Below are 27029 nucleotides of genomic sequence, written 5' to 3' on the forward strand. Positions count from 1 at the left end.
ATGTCAGGCTTTTCTGCCCTCCCGCCATCAGGATAGATGATGGATCCTTGTCCTGAATGCATGCCTGATGGCGGGCACCTGGAGTGGGGTGTGGGCATGGGTAGATGGGATTCAGCTGAGCTGAGACTGTGCTTTTAAGGGCGGAGTCACGGGGATGCCAGCAGCAGCAGCAGCAGCAGTAGAAGCCGAAGCAGAAGCCGAGAAGCAGCAGAACGAACGCTAGAGAGCCCAGATAGAGTGAAGACTTGCTGGAGGCCTGCCAGCCTCCCAGCTCCCCAGCCAGCACCCCTGCCTGCCATATGCCTGGTGAACCCCAAATAAAAAACCTGCAAAACTACTGAGGACTCTGGCTCCTCCTTTACCCGGTCTGCATGGGATCAGAAAACCTGCACTGTGTCCTGTCCTGCCCTTACACTCCCCCACACAGGGTCAAGTCCACCAAGGCTTCCCATCAAAGCCCGACTGACACCGTGGAGGGTGTCACCTCGGTGAGGCTGCTGCCCCCACAAGGCCCTTTCCTTGCCCCCTAAGCAAAATCTGAGCTACTTTTCATTCCACTGATCACATGCTGCGTCAGTTGTTCTGTTCCAGGTCAAATTTTTTACAAGAGCCGCTGCTGTTCTGAAGGTCAATGTATGTGGTAGACGGGGTTGTTGTCTGTGGTGATGTTGTTGTATGTGCTGCATCGGGTTATTAGATGTGGTTACTGACTTGTGTGTGGCGCCTTGGGTTGTTCTGTGTGGTTGTATGTGCTACACTGGTAGGGCTGTAAGAAAGTACAGCAGGCCTACTTCTTGCCTCCTACTGCTCTTCTCCTTTTTTTTCTTTTTAAAGATTTATTTATGCATACAAGAGCTGGAGTACAGGCCAGAGGTGTGGGGGGCGAGAGGATTCACCAGAGACAGAGTAGGGAGCAGAACAGGCAGACGTAACAAAATACACTGCTGAGGGGAACAGCAGGCAAAACAGGAGAGGTCTGCTGTGCCATGTGGGTAGCTCCCTGGCCGGCCCAGGATCAAACTCATGCTGCAGAGGCTGTGGATTGCTTCATAGTGCAGCGCTTAACCCCTTGCGCCACCAGGGAAGCCCCTACTGCTCCTCTTGCTTATTCTCACATGGCTTTCCAGCTCTGTGAAAGAGGCTGGTGAACAAACCTGGCGGCACTCCTAATGAAGCCCTATATTCAACCAGCAGCCAACAAATCAGTATGGGTAGGGTACACTTTCCTCTTGGGACAAAACATACTGCGTAACATGAGTATGTCACATCGGACACAGAGCTAAAATAAACTGCCTCTCTCTGGACCTCAGTGACCCCTCAAAGGGCAGTATCTGGAACTTCTGGAACTTCGGTGAAAGCCGTTTTCACACAATTACAGCTCCGATTTCCTAGAAGGTCATTACCGGTCTCCACCTTTTGGCAGAAGTCCTTAAAGCACCCCAGTCTGAGGCGTGCCTCTTCTATTTTTAGCCTGAAAGATTACAGAGAACTGCCTGAATCATCCTAACTTCTAGAGTCTGTCCCCCCAGGCCAAGTCAGCACTGGAAGGTTTGCAACCCACAGACTCAGTAACCAGAAGGGGTGAGTGGGAGCTGTTAAGAGCTGCAGGCACACCCAAGGCACCAGGAAAGGGAAAACAGAATGTGGAGGCAAAAAATGGTGATGTGGGGGGAGGGTGGGCAAATGAGAGACTAGGAAGAAAGTGGGGTCTTTGGGAAGCCCCTTGAGCTGCCCTCCTGACAGCACAGCCCAGTCCAGGGCTCATATGCTGCACTGCTAGGGGAGGGATGTCCTGAACAAACTCCACAAGTAGGTTCTATGGACCCCACCCCCAGCCCAGACCAAAGACATCGCAGACACCAAGGACTACAAATCCCCGCAGGGAGGGTGCTGGGAGCCAAGGTGGAGATAAGCAGCCAGGTGCGGTGTGTAACCAGACATGCGGGCCTTGGCAGCCTTCATTTTTGCCTGCTTTCAGTGTGCTGTTGGGGTTCCAACTCAGCAGAACTGGCAGGACGTATCCACCAATTTATCCCTCTCTCTCCCTAAGCTATTCTTCATTCCCCTTTTTTTGGTAAATAAACCCTTTGTTACCCTTTGTGTGTGCACCTGCAATTGAGTCTTATTATAAGTCCCTTTGAAACATGCAGGTGAGGACCCACAGTCAAGCCAACCCATTTCACATTGGGGTTGCCCTATAACAGAACCCCAAATTTCTTGCAAAGAGTCTGATTTCACATATACACCAAGCATTGTCTATAAAAGTATTATACTATTTTTATATAAAAACAGATGTGTGGACCATCAAATATTTCCCTTGTAAATGTCTGACAGTTGCTTTGGTCACCAGTCACTGGATAACTAAATCCCAACAAGTCCCATGAGTCTGCAGTCTTCCATGATAAGAAGGGCTTTATTCTCCAAAGACATAAAGAGCCTTCAAAGAGTAGTTCATATATGTAGATCCTAAACATCCACTGAGAGGGGACAGGTAAAAATTAATTATGGTATAGGACAGGCTCAGCCAACTATGGACTGTCACCTGGCTTGTAAATGAAGTTTTATTGGAACACAGCCATGCAATCTGCTCACCGAAAGTCAGTGGTTGCCATGCAGCAGTGGACCAAAGGTCACATGGCCCACAAAGCTTAAAATACTTACTCTTGGTCCTTTATAGAGTTTTGATAGCAAGTGACCAAGGGGTACCTAGGGATCCCACACAAAGGGAATTTATGACCTAGAACAGGGTTCTGCCATCGTCCACATAAAGATGAGGGGCCTCCCTGGTGGCACAAGGGGTTAAGTCTCAGCACTATGAAGCTATCGGCAGCCACTGCACCATGAGTTCGATCCCCAGCCAGGAGCTGACCCACATGGCGCAGACCTCTCCTATCTCGCCGGCTGCTTCCCTCAGCAGTGTATTTCAGTCAGTCTGCCTGTTCTGCTCCCCACTCTGTCTCTGGTGAATCCTCTCACCCCCACCCCCACACCTCTGGCCTACACCCCAGCTCTTGTATGCATAAATGCTTTTTTTAAAAAAAGACAAAGGAAACTCTTAGTGTGAAAGAATTTTAATAAAGTGCAGAAAGAAAGGACTATTTTTCACAACAAAACATCCCAAATGACCCATCCCCTCATGGGCAAATGCCCTGCCAAAGAGGGTAGGCCCAAAGCAGGGCCACTGAGGAACAAAAGCTTGCCTCAGTCTGTGGCACCTCTGGTGGGGACCCATAGGAGAGGGGTTCTGAAGCAGGTCCCACAAAGCTAAGCCAAAAGGAGATACCTCATGGGGCTAATGGCCGCCACTGTCAGCCTCCACATGACTCACCCATGTTTCTCCTCGTGTCTCCTTCCCTGCAGTGCCAGGGATCAAGTTGGGCCACAAAAGCAAGAGGGGGCTTTTTAGCCCACCTGCCCTGCGGGTTCCACAACTCCTGGCCCGCCACTGAGTCGGGGAGTGAGGGCTGCAACTCTAGGGCCCGCCCCTCTGGAAAACAGGGATGAAAACTGAAGTGACTCACACCAGTTCAGAGCAGCTGAATATGAAGTCCAATGAGTGGCTGGGACCCAGGCCTGCTGTGCACCCCCTCCAGGATCCCCACCTACCACCCATGTGCCCCTAAACCTGACAGTACCAGAGCACTTAGAGGAGGTGCCCTTTACAGCTCCTGAGTCCGACAAGCAACAGGGCCCACAGGCCAGGTGCTCCCTCTTGGGGGCCGAGGTTCATTGTGAGAGTAAAGCGCCATGGGCTGCAGTGCCTCCCCCAAGCCCCCAATACACACACAGCTATGGAGCCCCAGGACCTGCTCTCCCACAGAGATCCTGCTGTGTCCTGAGAGCACCCCCAACACACTCTCCATGTTCAGGGTTTTTAGGAAAAGCAAAAGGCAAAGGATTCAGTGTGTGACTGTTTAATAGAAACTGCTTGCCGACTGTATATGAGTCCACATAAAATAAAGCTTAGTTCAAAAACGTCTCCGGAGGCTCAGAATGTGTGCGGGGTCACGCCCACCAGAGGAACTGGACAACACGCCAGGGTGAGGTCACCTAAAAGCTCTTTGCAAATCGTTCAGGGTCTCGGCAGACGCCTGCAGGATCTGCAGCTCTTCCGTCCACAACCTTTCCACCAAAGTTAGTTGGTTTATCAAAGCGCCTTCTTCACTTTTCATATCAGAAATCTGGAAATTATTTCAAAATTATTTTTTTATTGGAGTGAAATACACAGAAGCATGAAATTTACCACTGTGACCACTTCTAGATGTACAATTCAGGGCTTCCAGTACCTCATAAAGTACATGACAGCACCCCCCTCACACCTCCAGAACGCCTTCACCTTCCCAAAGAGAAGCAATCCCTCCCCACAGCACGCCCCGGCCCCCAGGAATGTCTGTTCTCCTTTCTTTCTGTCTCTGATTTTTCCTACTCTGGGGCATTACCTGAGTGGATCACACAGCAGTGGTCCTCGTATTCTGGCTTATTTCATTCATAATGGCTTCAAGGCCCATGGTCATCACTTCTTTAACCCCAGGAATGCGGTCAAGTGAAATGTTTTAGTAACTAAAACATTTACTAAACAAAAAATAAAAAGGGAGCGTACGGGCCTCCCCGGTGGTGCAGCAGTTGAGCGCTAGACTGCGAAGCTGCCTGCAGCCTCTGCAGCACCGGTTCAATCCCAGCAACTAGGTGAGGGTCCCACATGGTGCGCAGACCTCTCCTGCCATGCCCACTACTCCGCTCAGCAGTGTCCTTCGGTCCTTCTGCCTGCTCTGCTCCCCGCTCTGGCTCTGGTGAATTCTCTCACCCTCCCGCGCTTCTGACTGTACCCAGTGCTTGTATAAATAAATAAATCTTTTTTAAAAAGAGGGGGCACGGACTTTAAAATCTTTTACTAAGAATGCACATAATAACTCCACCTATTAAAAGGTATCTAAACCAGTGTTTAAGTCAAAAAAACACAGATTATCTCAACGTTCAGTTACATCATTGCTCATTACTAATGTCTGAAAATAAGGTCTGGTCTCCCCAGAGACACGTATAAAACAAGTAGCTTCTTAACCAACACATTTCTTCCAGAAACACACCTTTTTAAGCATAGTGTGAGTCTCCTCTGTAAAACAGCGGCATATTTTCTGGGCTATGTCCAAACTCGCCTTCTCATTTGTATCTGAAATCACTTCCCCAAGAAGTACTTTTTTCCAGCACGTACTAGAAACAAAATGTTCAGGTAGATCACGTTAGCAAGCAAAAAAACAAAGGCAGCTTCTACAGTTCAACACAGCGCACGCGCTCTCCTGCTTTTCCAGAAGCAGGTTCCAGGCAAGCTCCCGCCACAGGCAGCTTCTGTGTGAGGCAGACCAGGTCTGCAAGAAAGACGGGGCACACCGAGAATGAGAAGTGAGGGGACCAGTGCTCTTCGCAGGCAGGGGCTGAATCTTACTATCAAGGCAATGCCGCGTCCGGCCTACAGAAACCGGGGCAAAAGCCAGACACAACGGGAAGGTGGGGTCACAGCCCAAAGGGCTAAGGGCTGGGGGGAAAGGCAACGTTGTCTTCCACTTCCACTGACAGGCCTCCCTAAGCAGCAGCACACTAGGCGAAACACACTCAGAGCGGAGTGCACTACGGTGGGGGCGCCACAGGGACTCTACCTCAGGTCAAAGTTTGTACAAACGGGGCTCGGAGGACAGCGCCGCCCACGTTCTGCAAGCAGAGAAGAGCACTGGTGGTTTAGGGTGGGCAAGAGGGAGCCGCAGTGGCTCTGAGCCAGTAGGTGGCAGAGCCAAAGGAGCCACAGCAGGACGCAGCAGGAAGAGGGAGGGGGGCGGATCCCGGATGGGGAGCACCTGGAAGAGGAAGAATGGGGGTCGGGCACCATCCCCCCGAGTGGCCTGGACGTTCAGGGCAGCTGACCACCCACAGGGGACAGTCTCCAGTGTCAGAGACAACGGCAGAACTCAGGGGCAGGAGGGGCCCCCGGGAGAGAGAGAAGGCGCGGAGACAGCACCAAGCTTGGAGCATCACAGGAGCTGCCACCCAGGAAGCATGGCCACTTTGTGGGGGCACAGAGAAGGTGAGAGTGTAACAGGGTGGTCCCCAGGAAAGGGGGAGGTTCCAGGTTCCCTGCCCCACCCAAGGGAGGGTGGAGCTGAGCAGGAAGAGAAGCGGCAGAAGAGACTGAGGAAGGAAGCAGGATGGAGCCAGGAGACCTGGAGGAGGCGCATGGAGCCTAGAGACACGTGAAGAAACTGCGCTTGTCTTTTGGTCGTGGACGGGGTGACACAGATGTGGGTGAGACCCGTGGGGAGGTGACAATGGCAGCTTTTATCTTGATGTTGATTTTGCTCTTTTCCTTCCGGGCTTGTCTGGTTGTTTGTGACCCTTTTCTGGGGGTCCCCACTGGAAGATGCTTTAGACTTGTGGCAGGCTTTGGGGCCTTGTTCTGGGCTGATCCCATTTGGATGGAGTTTTACCCACGAGGGGACGGGTCACTTTGGGTGCTTCATTTAGAAACTAGACTCTTTGCCTTTCCTGTATTGTTTCCTAGTTTTATTAAAGTTCCTTCCCATTAAAGTCTCCTATGTTTTGTGTTGATGCAGCGGATGGCAGAACCCATTTAGAATAGGCAGGTTTGCGGGGCTTGGGCTGCCCCTCTCCTTGTCCTATAACAGATTTGGCGACCACGAAGATTTAGGACAGCCATCCGTGGTTAGTCAGCCCCATGGGGAAATTGGGCTTCCCTGTGGCGCTGGCTACCATAAGCGCAAATGTGATTTTTGGTTTCTCTAGTGTGTTTGTTTCATGTCGATTTGCTGTTGAAAAACTGGCTTGGGCTTTGTGAAGATTCTGTGTGTTTGTGTGTAATTTGTTTGTAGTGACTTGCTAAGAGATTTTAATTTGTGGAAATTTTTTCTGTGCCAGTTTTACTCAAAAGATTAGGCAGTACATTGGACCATGTGGCCAGATCAAAGATGGCGTCTGAGGCCACTTGGCGTGCTCTTGTAAAATTCAGAGGTTCTTGTTGCTAGGACTTTAGAACTTTTTTCTTTCTTTTTGTAACCTCTGCTGTCTCATTAGCATTTCTAAAGGCAATAATGGTTCTTCAGTGGTATGTTGCTTTGTCTTTGGCTACTTCCTGCTCTTTGCCTGATGCATTTTGCCAGCCAATTGTGAAGCAGTGGTGTTTAAATTAGCAAATGTATGCCTGGGTAGCCTTAAGCAGTAACTGGTAATTGCTGGTAGCCTTGATGGATTCTTGGAGATAACTTGAATTTTTGCAAAGTCTGGATCAGAAAAATTAACAAGATTTTGTCTGAGTCTGAAAGGATTTGCTGCTGTGAATTTTGTCTACACAATTTGTTTTGGGCATGTTTGCCATTTTGAATCCTGGATTTGGATTTGTTCAATTGCTGGTGTAAGACAAGATTCTAAGTTTTTGCTTCCTACTGAGGAAGGTCTGTTGTGGAAAGCACTCTTTAGGGTGCATCATGTAACTGTACCAGGTTTTCATACCTGTGTTGTTGTTGTCCCTCCCTAGTGTGGGGGAGGTGTAATTTGTGCTTAGATGTTTAATCTGCTCTTTCAGCTTCTGTCCCAGAGTGGCTAACAGAAGTAAGGAGATGACTCCTTTTAATTGAAAGTTAATTACTGATAATTTGATTTTGCTTTTTCAGGTTCTATTCCAGGAAACCCAAGGATTGCCTGCTTGGTGGCTAACAAGAGATGACTCCTTTTGCTTAAAAGTTTACTTTTGCTCTTTCAGCTGCTGTACAGAATACCCCAGGATTGACTTCTAACATAAAGTCTTCAACACTGAAAACCCTAAGGTGATAAACAAGGTCATGTAACTCTTGTGGTTAATAAAACTTTTCCTTCCTATTTCCAAAGTCTTAGGTTTGTAGGATGACAACTGGAAATTTTTCTGCCAGCAACACTCCACATTTTTTTTTTTGGACTTTGACATTTTTTTTCTGAGCCTATGGAGTAAAACTGCAGTTACATAACATCTTCTACGTGGCATAACTAAAAAAAAACTGTCTTTGTCTATATGTTGTATGTCTGTATGTCCTTGTGTCTGTCTTGGCCTAGAGAGGTTGAAAAATTGGTATACATGGTGCCCATAGACGTTGGGGAGGAGGAAAAAAAAAAAAAGTCTCCAGTTATGAGAAAAACTAAAAGTTATGGTTTGATTGTCAGCATTGTGCTACTGAACTAAGCCGGTGCCTTCATAGAGATTGAATATTGTTGTTTCTGTTACTTTTCTGATATTTATGGCAAAGCTTCCCAGAAATCTAAATTCAAGTACAAATTTGGTAGCCTGTCATTTGACTGATGCAAGGAAATTTTGTGGAACCTCAGTAGAGCTCCTGAGACACTCCACAAAGTTTCTCCCTTTCCTCCTGGGAAAGGCATTAGATGAATTTGTTCTATTTGGCTTTTACCTAATGAAGTAAAACTGGAAGGGAAGCATTGTCACTTGGGAAAATGGTAAAACTTTGGTATGTACAAAATGTTAACAGTAGTTTTCTAAAATGTGTATATAAAAAAAAAGAAAGAAAAAAAAAACCTCAATATCTGGTATGTATGTAAATTGTCAATGATGATTGTCACCTTGTAATATTGTATAATTCAATTGTTTCATATCTACAGGAATTGTTTCTGAAAATATAGGGAGAAAAGGTCTCAAAAGATTCCTATTGATGGAACTGTTGAGAGTAAAACTTTTCTACTAAGGACTGAATAGACTTGGAAATACACCTCATATTTATTAAGTTTTCCTTGACATAATAATACTGATGATTTTTTTGCATTTTGCTCTAAATCCACAAAGTTTTCTTGTTTTGGTGACCAGGATCTGCAGCAAGGTTGTAATTTTTTTTCCAACAAAGCTAACTTGTGTTTGCATTTTCTCTCCCCTTGATACCAACACAGCATAAAAATAGTGGTAGTAATTTTTGCTACTGATTTCAGAGTCTGTTTTTGCATAACTTCCATAGGGATTTTGTCTGTTTTAACAAAAATTGGACGTGAGTTTGATTGTGTGGCTTTGTGTGGAGTTCTTCCAGAAAGTTGAAAAAGAGCTGAACCAAGAAGAGGAGAACCTGTTTGCCTTGTTTGTAGGGTTCCAGAGACCTCCAAAGAAGGTGAGGAAGCTTGCCTCCATTGGCAGGACTGGACAACCTGGCCAACAAAAATGCCCTGGTACCCTCGAGAAGAGGAAAGCCCAGGTGGAGTCTGATGAGACCAACTTTGTACCTGAAGCCTACATCGACCGGATGCCAATGGTTCGCTCTGATCCTATATGGAGTATTTCAACAAAGCCAGCTAAAATTGCTGCTTAGTTATTCTGCCCTGTGATTTTATGCAAAAATAGTAAAAATGGTTTAAAAGATTTAATTTGCAAACTTTTGCTATGCTGTTAAAGTTTGGGATCAAGGTTGAGAGAATTCGTTTTTGCATAAGTTGAACCATTTTAACATTTTTTCCCTGTGATTTTGATATATTTGCTGTCTTGTTTTAGCCAATGCTCCAACTTTTTTTCTTTTGGCTTGGATAATGGACTATTTTTAAGTAATGAAACTGTCATACTGGACATTCATGGACAATGCTGCTGACTAATTGTTGCTTCTCTTGCACACATTGGAACCCTGAAAAAAGACTGTCTCCTAAGACTACACCCCGAGATCTGTGCCACCATAGATATGGTGGAATAAAAATTAAAAGGGGGGATTGTAACAGGGTGGTCCCCAGGAAAGGGGGAGGTTCCAGGTTCCCTGCCCCACCCAAGGGAGGGTGGAGCTGAGCAGGAAGAGGAGAAGCGGCAGAAGAGACTGAGGAAGGAAGCAGGATGGAGCCAGAAGGAGACCTGGAGGAGGCGCATGGAGCCTAGAGACACGTGAAGAAACTGCGCTTGTCTTTTGATCGTGGACTGGGTGACACAGATGTGGGTGAGACCCGTGGGGAGGTGACCATGGCAGCTTTTATCTTGATGTTGATTTTGCTCTTTTCCTTCCGGGCTTGTCCGGTTGTTTGCGACCCTTTGCTGTGGGTCCCCACTGGAAGATGCTTTAGACTTGTGCAGGCTTTGGGGCCTTGTTCTGGGCTGATCCCATTTGGATGGAGTTTTACCCACGAGGGGATGGGTAACTTTGGGTGCTTCATTTAGAAACTAGACTCTTTGCCTTACCTGTATTGTTTCCTAGTTTTATTAAAGTTCCTTCTCATTAAAGTCTCCTATGTTTTGTGTTGATGCGGCGGATGGCAGAACCCATTTAGAATAGGCAGGTTTGCGGGGCTTGGGCTACCCCTCTCCTTGTCCTATAACAAGAGAAGGGTAAAGAGTGCCCCCACCCGACAGAGCTACAGAGAGGCAGGGGCGTCCGCCCTGACCTGCGAGCAGCAGGCCTGGGAGAGATGAGCGGAGAGATGAGTCTCCAGCCCACAGATTCTAAGGAAACCACAATTCCAGGAAAGGTGGATTCAGAAATGAACCCCTCGCCACAGGGGCAACGCCACAGAGAGCCGGCAGCCCCAGCACACATCCCCCTCTCTCAGGGCCATCACCACCAGCCAAACAGCAACCCCAATTCCCAACTTTACATCCAGACCTTCTTTGGCGTTCTCGGCCGACACCACACGCCACCCGCATGGAACTTACATTTCTCCCGCCTCCAGACAAAGCAGCTTCAGGGCCGTGAGGAGCCTCCAGGACGGCCCCTCCCACCCGAAGGTCAGATTTCTAAAGCGGGAAGACAAGCAGGGACAAAGCTGCCATTTCAGGGCGTGCCTCACGGCGCAGGGTGACCAGCCAAACGCTTTTTCCCAGGGGCTGCTAAATGTTCTGTAACCTGCAACCTCGGTCAAAAGAATGAACATAAGCCTGAACTTAGATGTGAGGGCAGCAGCTCGGGGTGAGAGGAAAGATGAAGAATCTGGACTGTCTGAGGCTCAAACAAGGGGTTTTCCCCGCCAGACACAGCACCCTCTGCTGCGGGCGACCTCTGCCACGGAGGACAATCTGGAGGGCCAGCCTTGGTCCCTGTCACTCCAATCTGGCGGGGAGTCGCCGAGCCCCAACCTCACCCCAAGGCCTGCACCCCATGGCTGGCAGCTGAGGGCAAGCTACTGCCCCACCACATGTCAGACACGCTCACACCCCCACTCACCGATGGCCTGGGGCTCCCTTCGGCACAGGATTTAGAATTTCAGGCTCTATCCCAGGCCCCTAAGTCCGTTTCTTGCAAAGCATCTCCCCCGCCACAGCATCAACCACAACTCAGCGCGCAGTAAGTGCTCAGTAAAGAGCTACCCGCCAACTGGCACAGGTCGGGGGTGCGTGGTGCCTACAGAAACCAGCCTCCCTTTCTCATCAAACTTTCCTGACGGAATAAGGGGGGAGGGGGAAGGACATAGAGGCTGAGACTTACTCTATAAGGTCATGATCCTTTAAAATGGAAATCTTCTTGTTCATCTGTTTATCTTTTGATGGAAGATATCTAACAAGCACATCTAGACACAGAGAAAAAGAGCAGGCTGAGATTTAGGGTGTCCTTTGCTTCTCGGTTTTCCTTCCCATTAGGAATCCAGACACGTCAACGGTTTTATCTAATGCAGACCCAAAATCTCTATTCTTCAACTCCAATTCAGTGAAGTCATTACTGAGCCCTTGAAAAGCTACAAGAACGCCAAGACGAGGGGCAAAATGTCTACGGCCTCAGCTCACACCCACTCTCAGCAAACCCACAGCTAAGTCAAAAGCTAAGACAGAAGCAGGGGTGCTGGGAAGCGACCCCTAAAAGCACAGGCTCTACAGTGGCACGGTGTTTACAACACCAAGTCTTTACAAGGCAGAATTCCTAAGTGCCCGATAGCAGTGACTGCAATCATAAAAAAAAAAAATCACAAACTTAAAGGGGACATGCAAAAATTATTAAAGCTGTACTTTAATGGATACAGCAGTGTAATGAGGGACTTTCCAATTTTTGAGAGTTCTTTTTATACTCCTGTGCTTTCATTTCTGTCTAGCAAGAAATAAAGTGATATCCATTTTAAGCCCTTGCCATTTGGGTCCAGACTTAAGTAACAGAGGCCCAGACCCATAACAAGCCGGCTCCCACCTTCTGTGACACTGACGCCGGCATGAGGGTTGGGGGTGGAGACAAAGCCGTACTCCAGGAGCAGCCGCCGGCTGTCGTGGGGGCCATAGCAGATGAACACCTCCTCGTGCTTCCTGCAGCGTGAGCCCGTCCTGATTTCATAGCAGCGCGTTTCCTCATTAAATGCTGCTTTTACCTAGAAAGGAAAATGGTGAAAGATGTTTTTGAAAGCAACAGGAGCAGAAAGGGCCAGGGCTGCCTTCATCCTCTGTCCACTTCCACTCCACCCACCAAAGAGTCAGGCGTCCTCCAGGGTCATAGGGGCGGCCACCGTCACCACAGTGGACAGAGGAGCCGGGTGACGGCAGGAACCAGTCACGTGCACGAGCCGAGGGCAGCAGCAGGCCACACAGGGCGCACAGCGGCTACACCTGGGAGCCGCACAGGCCCGTGAGAAGGAGATTTTGTAGGGGACGCCTGGCTGGAAGGGAGTGGGAGCTGCTCGGTGGAGAACTGGGGCACTGACAGGGCAACCAGCCATGGGGGGTGCCTCTACCGCCAGGTGGGGGTGTATCCGGTGAGGGCAGGGGAATGCATGGGCTCTGACACCCAACTATGTGCAGCTGCGGGAGGAGGACGCATGCTGCTCCACCGTGGGGGGGAGGGCTGCTGCAGGCCGGCCAGGGCACACAGCACTGGGCACCACAGGCCCCGGAAGCAGAGCAGGGAAAGCAGCAAAGGAAAAGGATGCTGGGAGGGAAACGGGATGGGGAAGACAGACAAGCACCTGACGACAGGCAGGCTCACCTACAGCCCGCTGGTCCCTTCCCTGGGACATCGCTCACTATTCAGAGCCACGGGTTCTGCACATCGGACTCCTTCCTGTCAAACAGGACCTGTGCCCCCTGTCAACCGCTCACCTGGGCGTGCGGGCTGTGGTTCAGCAGATCCAGGTACGGGGCGAGCGCACATGTGTCTGGCTCTGCGGAGCAGCCGGGCCTCTGCCTGTGCTTCACGTACACGGCTCGGGTGTTGACCGTGCACCAGGCCCACCGGAGGGCGCGGTAGCTGAAGATGCCCTCCACCGCCTCTGCAAACAGAGGCTGCAGCGAGAAGAAGAAGTCTCTGGAGGAAGTGAAGAGCCGCTGCACACGGGCTCGCTGCTCTTCCACCCCGGCTCTCAGAGGCGCGGGCAGGAGGCTCACCACTTGCGGCTCCCAGCACACGGGGCAGGTGTAGGCCTTCGGCAAAATGTCCAGGTAAGGCTTCCAGAGAGAGCGGTCCCCGGCATGCCTTTCTGAAACTAAAAAGGTGCAGAGAGCCAGAAGAGGAGACGGAGGAGGCTGCCACCTTTAAGAAACAGAGTCAGATTAAAAAAATTAGTTTCGTGCAAAATATGAAGGAAGCAAAATACAGAGACATCCCCACCCAAGCAGTGGCCAAGCAAGCGCCGGCCCCGTGTTCCTCAAGGCACCAGGAGAGAGCCCGCCTTCCCAGTCCGCCTTCCTCAAGGCTTCCCTCCAGGCTGCACTCTGATGCAGACGCCCCAAAAGAATCACCCTCTCACGAGTGACAAGAACTAACTCACTAGGCCAAGCTCCTGCTCTGTTGGAGATGCCTTTTTTGTAAAATACCTCTTTGCCCTGTTTTTAGAGCTTGCTGGAAAGGCACAGTTCCATTTGTTTCATCTGAATAAGGATCTAGAATTAGGCAAGGGAAGAGCAGGTGCAGCAAGCCTACACCCCCACCCGCACAGGAACCACTGGGCGCCTGCAGCTGTTTCCATCTTAATTGTCTAAAACCTTCCATTGCAAGTCCTCAGACCGGCGAGTCCCACTGCCAGTAGTCATCAGCCACACGGCTGTGTGAATCTAGATGGAGGCTCATTATGTCCTTGTTATGGTTCGAGAGCTTTTATTGCTAAACTTACCCACCCCACAAAGCCCAGGTTCCCACTACCCACATCACACTCCAAGTTCCAGAAGGATACGTGTCTACCAAGAGCAACACACACTCAGGCCAGTAAGATACACTAGGCCCGAAAAGGGAAGAAGGGGTGGGGTCCTAGAACTTACCCGGGGGTTAGAGGCAATACAACCTTTCAACTCTTGTAACTTAGAAAGCGCTTCTGCTGAGCTCACGCCCTGTCCTCAGAAAGTCCTCCCAAAAGACGACCATACATCCGCCAGGAAGTAGGCCTCACCTCCCGTGCCAGCCTCCTCTCTTCTAGACTAAATAAAACTCGTCCTTTCAAGGGATGGCAACAGCTCTTACCAGAATTCAAGTAAGTACAACAAAGGTAAAAAATAAGAGTAACTAACATTTGAGGAGCCGTCCTGTGATGGCAGAGCTCAGGCTACTGTGGGTCCAGGTCTCATGAATTATACAGGTTACCCACTTAGCCTTCATTTTCTAGTATTAACAGATCAGGATTCAAGCTGACATCCCCAGTGGCCTCTTCAAAACCTTCAAAATGCAGTTTACAATGAGGGAAGAACAAACTTCACAGAACAGAGTGAATTTTTCAAATTGTTTCGGATGTTTATTAGCTACGAAAGCAGAGCAGCCGGCCCTGCTGACTAGGCCTGGATGACGTGTTGGAAGGAGCTGGACTTGAACAGGGAGCTGAACTTGAATGGAGAGCTGGACTTGAATGGGGAGCTGCCCAGCACAGCAGGTGGATGGTCACTTACTTGGCGAGGTAGGCCCCTAAGGAGCTTCTCATCACCGTGTCCGTGGTAAGCAGGCAGCTCTCAGGCAACGAAATCACCATCTGCCCCTCCTTCCCAAAGAAAAGGCAGAGTTCAGCACATCCGTCCTTTGGAAAGGGGCTGAGAGCGTGAGTTCTGTAAAGCCCACAATCCACCACCGTCAGCTGAGACCCCACGACGACCTGACACAGTGCACCCAGCCGTCGCCAGCAGCCTGGCCTCCACGTCCTGCAGCAGCAAGACACTCCAGGCGCGCACAACCCCAACTGGAACAGAAGGTTTGTCACATGCTGTAGGGTAAAGAAAATGTCAGGCTTTTCTGCCTTTCCACCATCAGGATAGATGATGGATCCTTGTCCTGAATGCATGCCTGATGGCGGGCACCTGGAATAGGGTGTGGGCATAGGTAGATGGGATTCAGCTGAGCTAAGACTGTGCTTTTAAGGGTGGCGTCACGGGGACGCCAGCAGAAGCAGCAGCAGCAGTAGAAGCCGAAGCAGAAGCCGAAAGAGAAGCTGAGAAGCAGCAGAACGAACGCTAGAGAGCCCAGATAGAGTGAAGACTTGCTGGAGGCCTGCCAGCCTCCCAGCCCCCCACCAGCACCCCTGCCTGCCATATGCCTGGTGAACCCCAAATAAAAAACCTGCAAAACTACTGAGGACTCTGACTCCTCCTTTACCCAGTCTGCATGGGATCAGAGAACCTGCACCGCATCCGGTCCTGCCCTTACAATTGGCGTTAAGTCGGCAAGATCCATGTAGACGGGTATTGGAGCCCTCCGAAGACCTGGAGGGACTAAGGAGAACAGACTGTTTGCCTGTGATGACGCTGGAGGCACCATGGCGGCACAGAAGGTGGACAACGTCCACGAGCTACAGGACGAGACCTGGCGTTAAGGAGACTCCCAAGAGAACCAGCCAACGACACCAGAAAGGACCAGCCAACAACATGGAAAGGACCAGCCAATGACCCCTGAGGCAGCAGGCCATTGCTGAAGCAGGGAGAGGCCAATGGACTTGAACTGATGGACTGATGGACTTGGACTGATAATCCCGCCAGAAGGCGGAGGACCTTGGCAGGTTGTTTTTTTTTTTTGAGAATCTGGGGGTGGCCAGTGGGCCTAGATGGCCAAAAGCAGCCTGTTATGCCCAGCAGCCAGGCGGAGGAGAAAAGCCAACTGAGAAGGCAAAAGCTGGTGCTGATGCTAAGTTGAGAAGCCCTAAGCAGCTGTTAAGCAGCCTGGGTATGCTGAAGCCCTGTGAGTCTCGTAAAATCACCTGTGGGTGATGCCCTGCTCATTCTTGAGTGAGGGTGAGGAGCTGAGGAACCTGTCCTTGGGAGACGGGTGGGGAACGTGGCTTGGGGTGGAGCACAAGCCGAATGCATAGTTTGGATCCCCAACCCATGTGCTTGTGCAGTGGGTTGGCTTGAGTGCAGGGGTCTGCGAGTCGCAATGGTGGCTGTGAAGGCCGAGTGTTGGAGCGACTGCAGACAGAAACCCTGAGGGTTGGCGATTACCCCCAACAGAATAACATTGCCTATCCCAGAGCTAGTGCATCCTGGGGGTGGATGCTGTGTGTGCCTTGTAGCCGAGACTACAGCCAGAGAAGGCCAGGAAGCCTGACGGCTCCTGGTATGTTATAGTAGATGCTGTGAGTGATTCCCCTCCCTCGTATGAGCAGTGCCTTCGGCAGCAGATTTGGTGGCTCATCTGCTGGTACCAATAATTGTCTTTTGCACTAGGTTGGTGACCTGCCTGGACTTATTTGTGTTCTGTTGTATTTTGTTATATTGTATTTTGTTATATTTGATGTATTTGCTTTTGTGGGCCATGGCTGCATTGTTTGCTTGCTTAGAAAATTGTATATATATGTATAGACTATATGACAGAAAACCCTGAGGGGGTGGACTGTAGGGTAAAGAAAATGTCAGGCTTTTCTGCCCTTCCGCCATCAGGATAGATGATGGATCTTGTCCTGAATGCATGCCTGATGGCGGGCACCTGGAATAGGGTGTGGGCATAGGTAGATGGGATTCAGCTGAGCTAAGACTGTGCTTTTAAGGGCGGCGTCACGGGGACGCCAGCAGAAGCAGCAGCAGCAGCAGCAGTAGAAGCCGAAGCAGAAGCCGAAAGAGAAGCTGAGAAGCAGCAGAACGAACGCTAGAGAGCCTAGATAGAGTGAAGACTTGCTGGGGGCTGGGAGACCTGCCAGCCTCCCAGCCCCCCACCAGCACCCCTGCCTGCCATATGCCTGGTGAACCCCAAATAAAAAACCTGCAAAACTACTGAGGACTCTGACTCCTCCTTTACCCGGTCTGCATGGGATCAGAAAACCTGCTCAGTGGTCCTTCCTGCCCTCACACATGCCTGGCCAACCTTTCAGCAGAAAGGTTCTACAAACTCAGATCCTACTGTTTCCTCACTGTCTTATGGCAGAAAATAGGGCTGCCTACGGGAACAGGCAGAAAGCAGCCCCCAAAATTCCATCCAATGAAGCCTAAGTGGCCAGGGACTACTCCAGGCCCAAGTATCCTGGGTCAACCAGCTGAGAGAGGGCACCCGCCCGGCACAAGGGTCTCAATTTAGCACCTGCAAAAGCAGAGTGTTCAGTTCCTCCCATAGAGACAAAAGCAATAGGAAGAAAAAGTCAGATATCAAGTCAAGTCATAGACGCCAGACACAAGTGACAAGGGGAGGCCCAGCTTGCTTTATGACGGGCGTCTAGAAGCTGGTTGTAAATCTCAGTCAAAAATCTTCCCGGCTCCACTTTCGATCTCCTCGCCCACAAAGCTGGCTGTCACATACACCCAGGGCTCAGACACCCAGGGCTTCCTGATTTTTAAAAAAGCCACTTAATAAAACACTCTGTATCTTAATTGGGACAAATCTCTCCATCATCAAAATTCACCCAAATGGACACGTCAGATCTGAGCGTGTCCCTGTCAGGAAGTTCAGCAGAAAAGGCATGTGTGAGAGCGTGTGTGAACAACGCCAGCTCATGACCTAACAAAGCTCCCCCCAGTTGCTGCTACATGCAACAGGCGTGTTCCGCCTCCCTAGATCCCGCCGGAATAAAATCCATCACAGCACCCCTCAGAAAATAAAAGCACTGCAAACGGTGTGAATGTACTTAATGCTGCTGAAGGCTACATTTAAAAATGGCCAAGATGGTAAACTGCACATTATGGTAAATTTCATGCAGGGTGTATTTTACCACATTAGACATTTTGAAATAAAAAAAAAAATAAATTAGTGTGACAGAATCGTTCTGCTAATAGGGACTATTCCTTAGGTCAGTTGATACAGCTGGGTTTCAAATAAACTAAGGACTTAATTATAAGTAAAAATAATTAAAACTAAATTGTAGAAATAATTTATAAGAGAAATAATAATACATTTACATTAGAAAGTCCTTAGCATTTCAAGAACCGAAGTATCTTAGAGGCCATCTTGGTCACTTCCCCCCTGTAGGGTAAGTGTCAGGCTTTCCTGCCCTCCCACCATTAGCATTGATGATGGATCCCTTCGGTCCTAGATACACGCCTGATGGCGGCACCTGGCGCGGGGTGTGGGCGTGCGTAGGTGGGTACACCGGGGCCAAGGCTGGGCTTACAAGGGCGGCGTCACAGGGATGCCAGAGAGAAAGAAGAGAAAGAGAAACAGAAGGGAGAGACGCAGAGACCACGAGAGGGCCCCGGAGAGCCCAGAAAGAGTGAAGATTCGCTGGGGGCCAAGAGGTCCACCCCTATCAGCCTCCCGGCCCCACCACACCCCTGCCTGCGTGTAGTTGGTTGCTGCACTACATGTAAAAGCCCAATAAAACCCTGAGAAGGCCACCGAGGGCTCCAGGACTCTCCTTTACCCGTCTGCTCGGATCACAGAGGTCCTGCACTGTGCATTCCTGCCACCCCTACACCTCCTCGCTTTCTCAGAAGCAGGAGTCGGGAGCCCAACCTCCTCTCAGCCTCCCCTCGGCCTCTCCAGGCACTGCTGCCTAGGAACCGCCGCTCAGCGTGGGCACCGCGCTCCTGTGGCTCATGGAGCACACGGTCTGGTTTATAAAATTTGCTCCTGAGAGATGGCTGCCCCCTCCCCGTGCACCTCTCTCCTCACTAACACAATCCACCAGGACCACCAGCCAGAAGAGGACGCACCTCCTCTCCCTCAGGCAGCTGGGCCAGGCTGGTCACTGGCAGGTGAGTATGGGCTGAAATTCCCTCGAAGAGAGGAACCTGCCCTTCCCACCCTCCTGTGCCACCTGCAGCTCGAGCTCCAGCGTGAAGGAAGCACTGGCAGCAGCGGGGCCGGTTCCCCAGGCCTGTCCCTGGGAGCAGAGTAAACGTCCCCTGTGGGAGGCATCAGACGCTTGGGGGTCTCCTGCAGCAAACTTAATCCTAATGGACAGAATTGACCCCTTAGGTAAACGAGAAATGCCTGTGTCAGGAATATTTTCAGTTTACTTGTTCTGAACCACAAAGCCAAAGTCACACAACCGACACTGGGTCTCGAGGACAGAGAAAGGCTCACCCGCAGGGAGGTTCTGCTCATCAGCCCTCTTCCTGTACCTAGGGACACAGAGACAGAAAAGGGACAAATCGTGCTGTCACTTCAAGGTCCTAGGAGACACCATTTTGAATAAAAGGTATGACTAACTTCGAAGTTACATGAAGCTGATGCTGGGGGACTCTTTGGGGTTCACAATCCTGAAGGGACAGTAAGCTTCAGGGTCAAGTCCCAAAGATCACAGACTTTTATCATACACGATCTGCTGCTGCGGGTGCAGAGGGGGTTAAACTGCTCAGTCCGTTACCAAGTGGGTGCTTCATGGAAAAGGGCAGCAGAGACACATGGTCTGAATGTCCTGTCCGGTACAATGTCAAGGCCTGCCCATGAGGGAGCCCTGGGGCCTGAGGGCACAGTAGACTACAGCAGACCCAAATCCTTTTGAAGAGCACCTTGGTGCTCCCCATGTTGCCTCCAACCCACTTCTGGACTGAACTGGGAGCCGTGTATACAGGCACGTGCCCAGAGCTAGCACCTCCATTGCTGGGAGAGAATGTTCCAGAAGAAAATACTCAACCAAACTCCCTCCCAAGCTCCTCACTTTTCAGGAAAAAGATGTTAAGCCACAAGCAGCTTCTCAGCGTCCAGAAGAGAACGCTCATCCACTTCAGATCACAGGACTGGTGCAGCTGTGAGCACACAGCAGGCTCCCCCTGACACACTTGGAGAGCAAGGCCAAAAAGCTGCCAAGGGAGCACTGTCTACTGAGACGTCCCTCAGGGCTCCTGCCCTCCTGACACTCCAGGAGAACAAGCCCTTCCAGGGTGGCTTGGCACCACCCTACCCACTCGCAAGACGACTCTAGCACCCCTGAGCCGTGTAACACCCCTGCCTCCATGGTCTAAAAACCCCATGAACCCAGCAGAGACACTTCCCCCAGGTCTAAGTTCCAGGATAAAAATTTGGTTTTCCTTACGGAACACTAAGATCCTGGCAACAGATCCCGGCCGCTGGAAAGATGAGTCGAATTTCAGGCTTACCCCTGACAAGCGTACCAGGGTTCATAATCATGTCTTTTATCTACTTTCATTATCCCAGCCTTCATCTTATTTTTCTCTTCTCATTTCCAGTTTTTCATTTTAATTTCATTTCTCCATTTTGGAATTTCTCCCCATAATCCTGACTTTTAGAACAAGGTAAGGCATTAAAAAATACCACCGCAAGCAGGCAGGAAGCCTGACTCACAACTAAGAGAGGCTCCCAGGAGGTCACAGACCACCTGTGGCAGCGGCCTGCCCGCCCCACCTGACCCGCACGTCTCCCACAGAGACAGGCCATGACACCTGGAGGTCTCAGACCTTACCTGGAAAACGAGCAGGAATTAGGTTTGTATCTTCAAACTTCCTATCTTTCAGCCACTTCTTCAGCGCTACAAATTCCGGCTTATAGCTCTCAGTCACTAGTCAAAAGAGGACAGAAAAAACAGCGATTAAAGTCACCATATAATCAGTCACCATTAACAAAATTCTCTGGTGAAATTTCTGTCATATCCTGACAAGGAATAAATTCCAAAACCAGCACACACACTATGAATGAAGGAAGAAAAGCCACAGGATTGTCGCACCTGATAAAAGCTAACATTCCTTCCTGATCAGGCCTCTTAGCAGCAAGGACAGAAAGGAACCGCCGCCACCTGGTGAAGAAACGCCAAGGCGAAACCTGCAGCTGCTCCGCCCGATGAAAAGCCACCCAGGTCAGGAACAAGATGGGGCACCTGCCCGCCCACCTCGATTCAACTCCACACTGGGGGTTCCGGCCAGTGCGACCGGGAAAGAAAAATAAGACATCTACTATGGGCTGAATTGTGCACCCCAAATTCATTTGTCACAGTCCTAACCACCAGGACCTCAGAATATGACCTTCAGAGGCAGGGTCTTTACAGCGGTCACCATGTTAAAATGAGGTCATTCTATGAGCCCTAATCTAATCTAACTGCATCCTATAAAAAGTGTCCTTATAAAGAGAAATTCTGAACACAGACACTCATTGAGGGAAGATGACAGAGGAGATCCAGGGAGAAGACGGCGTCTGCAAGCCTAGGAGGCAGGTCTGGAGCAGGCTTTCTCTCAGTCCTCAGGAGCAACAGGTCCAGCGACCATCTTCACGTGGACCTCCAGCCCCCAGAACTGAGACAGAAAATCTGACAGCTGCAAATGCCTACATGAATAAAGAAGGCCCAGTTAATAAAGTGGCAAAGGACCCAAGTGAAGTTCTGGATCACTAATCATTAGGGCAACGCCAATCAAAACCACAGAGCGTGTGCCTCATGCCCCAAAGCTGCAAAGAGGTGTTGGCAAGGGTGCGGAGAAACTGGAACGCTCACGCACTGTTGGCAGGAATGTAAAATGGTAGGGCTGCTGCGGAAAACAGTATCACAGTTGCTCGAAAAATTAAAAACAGAATTAGCCTATGACCCAGCAATTTCAACTCTAGATCTATTACCCAGAATAGACAGATCTTTGCCTACCCAAGTTCACAGCAGAATTAGTCACAATATCTAAGAGCTGGAAGCAATCTAACTAGCAGTGAACGCCTGGATCAACAATGTGTTGTCTAGGGCCTTCCTGGTGGCACAAGGGGTTAAGTCTCAGCACTATGAAGTTATCTGCAGCACAAGTTCGATCTCCAGCCAGGGAGCTGACCCACATGGCACAGCAGACCTCTCCTGTCTCCCTGCTGCTCCCCTCAGCAGTGTATTTCAGTCAATCTGCCTGTTCTGCTCCCTACTTTGTCTCTGGTGAATTGTCTCACACACACCTCCCCACCACACACACCTCTGGCCTATACCCCAGGTCTTGTATGCATAAGTAAAATATATCTTTAAAAAAAAAAAATGTGTTTTCTATATAAACACACACACAATATAATTTTGTGTTTAAAAAGGCAGAAATTGCAAGACATACTACATGGATAAACCTTGAGGGCATTAAACTCAGTGGAATCAGCTGGTCACAAAAAGATTAATTGAGGTGTATCTAGAATAGTCTGTCCATGGAAACAAAGTAGCATGGTAGATGCTAGATACAAGGAGAGAGGGAAACAGAAATCAAAACCACAATAAGGCAGCACTCACTCCCATTAAGATAGCAACAATCAAAAAGATAATAACAAGTGTCAACAAGACTGTGGAGCAATTGCGCTCTTAAACTGCTGGTTGGAATGTGAAATTATACAACCACTTTTAAAGAGTAAGGCATGTGTCTCAGCCTTTTGGCTAAGAGCAAGTGTAAAAGTAGGGCAGTTTCTTTAAAAGTTAAACGTACATGTACCACCTGATCCACTCACTCCTGAAGAGAACCCACAGGCGAATGTTTACAACCGTTCTACTTGTAACAGACAAAAAATGAAAGCAACCCAAATGTCCATCAACGGAACAACTCACGGAATACAATCAGCTATAAAAAGAATGCACTACTGACACACAACATATAATTACCCAATAACGATGCTGAGTAAAAGAAGCCAGAGGAAAAAAGAATGCATAGTATATGAGTACATAAAACTATAAAACGCAAACAATAGTGACAGAAGCAGAACAGAGGTTGCCTGGGGGTGACAGATGGGAAGATTTAGAGGAGCAAGAGGAAAGGGTTATAAAGGGAAACAAGGACACTTCTGGGGGTGCTGGCTATAACCATTATCTTGACTGCGGTGACGGTTTCTTGTGTGTACCCCTAAGTCAAAATCAAATTACAGCTGACCGTTGACCAACTCGGGTGTCAGAGCACCCTGCATGGTCCAAAATCCGCAGAGCACTTTTGACTCCCAGAAGCTACTAACGGTCTGCTATTAACCAGAAGCCTTACCGATCACATAAAGTCAATTAACAAGTTTGCATGCTTATATGTATTATACACTGTATTCTTAAAATTACAAAAGCGAGAGAAAATATTTTATAATAATACTATTAAAATATTATTATTGTAGGATTCATTGACACAGTAACTTTACATCACCTGTTTACAAGATGAACTGTCTATGGGTAGCTATATCACCATTGTCTTAGCTGACACAAAATATCGCAGGTGTTACCCATATTACTAACACTGCACATCAAAAATGAAAAGATAGGGGCCTCCACTGGTGGCGCAGAGGTTGAGCACTGGGCTGCGAAGGTGCCCGCAGCCTCTGCAGCGCCGGTTTGATCCCCAGCCACCGGTGAGGGTCCCACAAGGCGTGCAGAACTCTCCTGCCACGCCCGCTTCTGCCCTCATCAGTGTGTTTCATGGGTCTACCTGTTCTGTTCCCCACTCTGGCTCCGGTGAATTCTCTCACCCTCCCACGCTTCTGACTGTACCCAGTGCTTGTATAAATTAATTAATTTAAAAAAAAAATGAAAAGATAATATAAAAGAGAAATTCACAAACCTCCAAAAAGTTTTACAATGTATTTACTGAAAATAATCCGTGTGTAAGTGGACCCTCAAAGTTCAAACCCAGGTTGCTTGAGGGACAACTGCATGTACTTTAAGTGATGCTCATCATATGTCAATTACGCTGCAATAAAGCTATTCTTTTAAAAATCTTTATGAGCCAAGATACAAGACTCCCAAGATATGTTATCACAAATTAGATAACAGATTTTATAGTAAGAGCAATTAATCAATGAAAATCCAAAGAGCAACTACTACACACACAGTACTGTGAACCCCCTGGGAAACATGCAACGTGCTCTTTACCCTCAAAAAGTTGACAATTAAGTTGGAAAAACTGGAAAACCAAGGTGTCCTACGAATAATACCCAATAAGGCCTCCCCAGTGGCACAGCGGTTGAGCGCTGGGCGGCAAAGCTGCCCGCAGCCTCTGCAGCGCCAGTTCAATCCCCGGCCGCCTGCGAGGGTCCCACATGGCGCGCAGACCTCTCCTGCCGCCCGCTGCTCCCCTCAGCAGTGTACTTCTTCGTCAGTCTGCCTGTTCTGTCCCCCGCTTTGGTGAATTCTCTCACCCTCCCACGCTTCTGACTGTGTACCCAGTGCTTATATAAATAAATAAATCTTAAAAAAAAAAAAAAGAATAATACCCAATAAGTATGACAACACAGGGTGACATTCGTGAGAACAAGATATGGCATTGCCAAAAATACAGGACCTCAACTCAGATGTAAGCTTGGAGGCAAACTGAACAAGTAGGGAATAGGCTGAAGAAGGATCACGGGTGGTGGCAGAGGGGAAATGTGTAGGATGAGCTCGGGGAGAACTGAGCAGAGAACATATTTCTAATACAGAGTGGCAGGGTAGAGCCCCTTCCAAAGATTTGATGTCAGGCAGGGAAGGTGTAGACATTACACAAAAGGGTGTGAGGATCACTGGAGGCTCCCAAACCAAAAAGATAGCACAGAAGCAGTCTCTTAGGAAAGCTAAACTGACAGCAGTAAATGACCCACCAGCAGGGAAGAAAAACAAAAGTAGAAACAAACCAGTAAAGAGCCAACTGACAGCATCTACGGTGAGTGGGGTGGAAAGGGAGAAGCTGATCTAAGAAAGGCCAGGCCAGGCTGAGTAGGTCACTGGCTGGGAGGGAGAGGAAAGATGAAGAGTCCTAGTTGACAGGCTTGGGGTCAACTAGAAGGAGTGTGACTAATTTTTCTCAAAAGTAACAACTGTATCTATGTAGTACTGATACTTTCCAAGAGGTTGTAAGGACTTCCTATAGGGCACCTTGTTCAGACTGGGTCAGACTGAATTTGAAATGATGACTGTCATACTGACAATCTCCTGGGAGCAAGACATCAGGATCAGAGCCAGAAACCTAGGAGTCACCCCCAGAGAACACACAGTTGAAGTATGAGAAATAGATTCGTATCCCCCAGAGGTGCAAAAGGATAAACAGCACTAATTGAGGTGCAAAAGGATAAACAGCACTAATAGAACTGTTTAGGAAAAACGCTCTCTGAACATTGCCCATGGCCTTTGCATAAAGCTATGTGTATCTGTGAATACCAATCCACAAAAGATTCCTTTTCATTACAGGCACCAAAGAAATGAACTGTACCTCCTCTGGAGTTGGAATTTAGGCAGCGTTTCCTTCTGATCCGGCTTGTCCTTCCTCTTCCCTTCCTCATACTAAAACAGAAGTGTCTATATATGTGTTCAGGCTAAAATAAAAAGCATTTTCTTTGCCTTGGTTTACACTTATATGATGATCACTGTTCTTTGTACCTATGAGGATTTAAATATACAAACGAATATTAATTTGGTAAGCCACTGCTCTAAAGTCTGTGTATGCAAAACATTTACACTAAGTTCAATCCTGACCCCTTGTGCACCAATTAAATGCTGCTCATATTGGTCCCTCTAAAAGGGCTTTATCCTGAGGTCCTACTAAATGCTGATTAATCATGCGAGGCCTCATCACCAGGTGCTTTGGTGACTTACATCTCAATTCGAATCAACATCTATTAAGCACGAAGGATACTGTGAATAAACAGTAGTCATAAAGCCCCCATTCACTAAGGAGTTTAAAAAAGAAAAAATACTGTCAATGGGGCATCCTTGGTGGTCTAGGTGTTAAATCTCAGGGCTACCACCTCTCCCACCTCAACTGCCCTCAGCCCTTGGGCCCTCCCACAGGAAAGGCAAAAGCGGCCTGATTTTGAACCCTAGCCCGGAGCTGACTCACACGGCACAGCAGACCTCTCCTGTTTCTACCGCTGCTCCCCTTGCCAGTGTATTTCAGCGGATCTGCCTATTCTGATGAATCCTCTCACCCTCCCGCACCTCTGGCCTACACCCCAGCTCTTACATGCACAAATAAATAAATCTTTAAAAAATAAATAAACACACCAGTACGCCTGGAATATTGTGGAATGGACTATGATGCAATTATTAATAGGAAAAATGTATAGCAGAGAACTATATCAGGAAATGGGATGGTAGGCTGCCATTAATTGGAAAATTATGTGCTAAAAATATAGAAATGTCCAAGATACATTAGTGGGAAAAAAAAAAAAAGTTGCAGAACATTACAAATTCAGTGAAAACTTTGGGTTCGCTTTTGAGCCCATGACAGGAATTTATAAAACAGAAAGGGTTTAAGAAAGGATATGCGAAACTGGACGGGGGAGGGAACGTACTAATTTGTATCCTGTTGTGAGACTCGCACGAGGATACATGAGCTCCCCTGAGGCCTGTGCGCTTCAAGCACGCAGCTGCTTTGAAACCCGACCACTGACACACAGCAGACGAGCGAGACTGAAGGGGCGGGCCTCGCTGCCCAGCGTGGGCGGGTGGGGACGGGGCCTCCCGGCCGGAGCTGCCCGGGAACCCCCCGGGCTGCCCTGCCCACTCCCGCGCCCGCGCCCGGCCGGGGGGCTCACCCGCGGCCCCCGACCCCGGGGCCTCGCCCAGGCGCGCCCACGGCGGCCTCGGGGCCAGCGCCCGCTAGACGTGACCTCCGCGTGGTGGGAGGTGGCGCCGGGCGCAGCTCGCGGCCAGGCCCGGCGAGGCCCCGCGGCCCGAACTGGGCTTTTCCTTTTCACACCGAAAAATTAAATTGCCCGGACAACGTGGGCAGGACCCGCCCCACTTCCGGGGCAACTGGGGGCCCCGCCCCACTTCCGGGGCAACTGATCCCGCCCCGGAAGTGCGTCACTCACCTCCAACATGGCGGCGGCCGCGGGGTGGGCGCGCGCGGAAGCCCAGGGCAGTGCCCGACTGTTGAA

At 49.4% G+C, this 27029-nt stretch overlaps 1 protein-coding gene across 1 annotated transcript; it reads right to left on the reverse strand.

The window, feature by feature from the left end:
- Positions 1 to 4046: 4046 nt before the first annotated feature.
- Positions 4047 to 25430, reverse strand: SETD4 (SET domain containing 4; the record flags this gene model as incomplete). Its single annotated transcript, XM_084232524.1, has 10 exons — positions 4047 to 4181; positions 5085 to 5208; positions 10658 to 10738; positions 11427 to 11508; positions 12117 to 12291; positions 13016 to 13445; positions 14789 to 14877; positions 19335 to 19372; positions 20674 to 20769; positions 25361 to 25430. The coding sequence occupies 10 exons, from the start codon at positions 25428 to 25430 to the stop codon at positions 4047 to 4049; spliced, it is 1320 nt and encodes a 439-aa protein (XP_084088650.1).
- Positions 25431 to 27029: the final 1599 nt, after the last annotated feature.

Source organism: Talpa europaea (genome assembly GCF_964194135.1).
Source record: "Talpa europaea genome assembly, chromosome: 4".
In the NCBI taxonomy this organism is placed as follows: domain Eukaryota; kingdom Metazoa; phylum Chordata; class Mammalia; order Eulipotyphla; family Talpidae; genus Talpa; species Talpa europaea.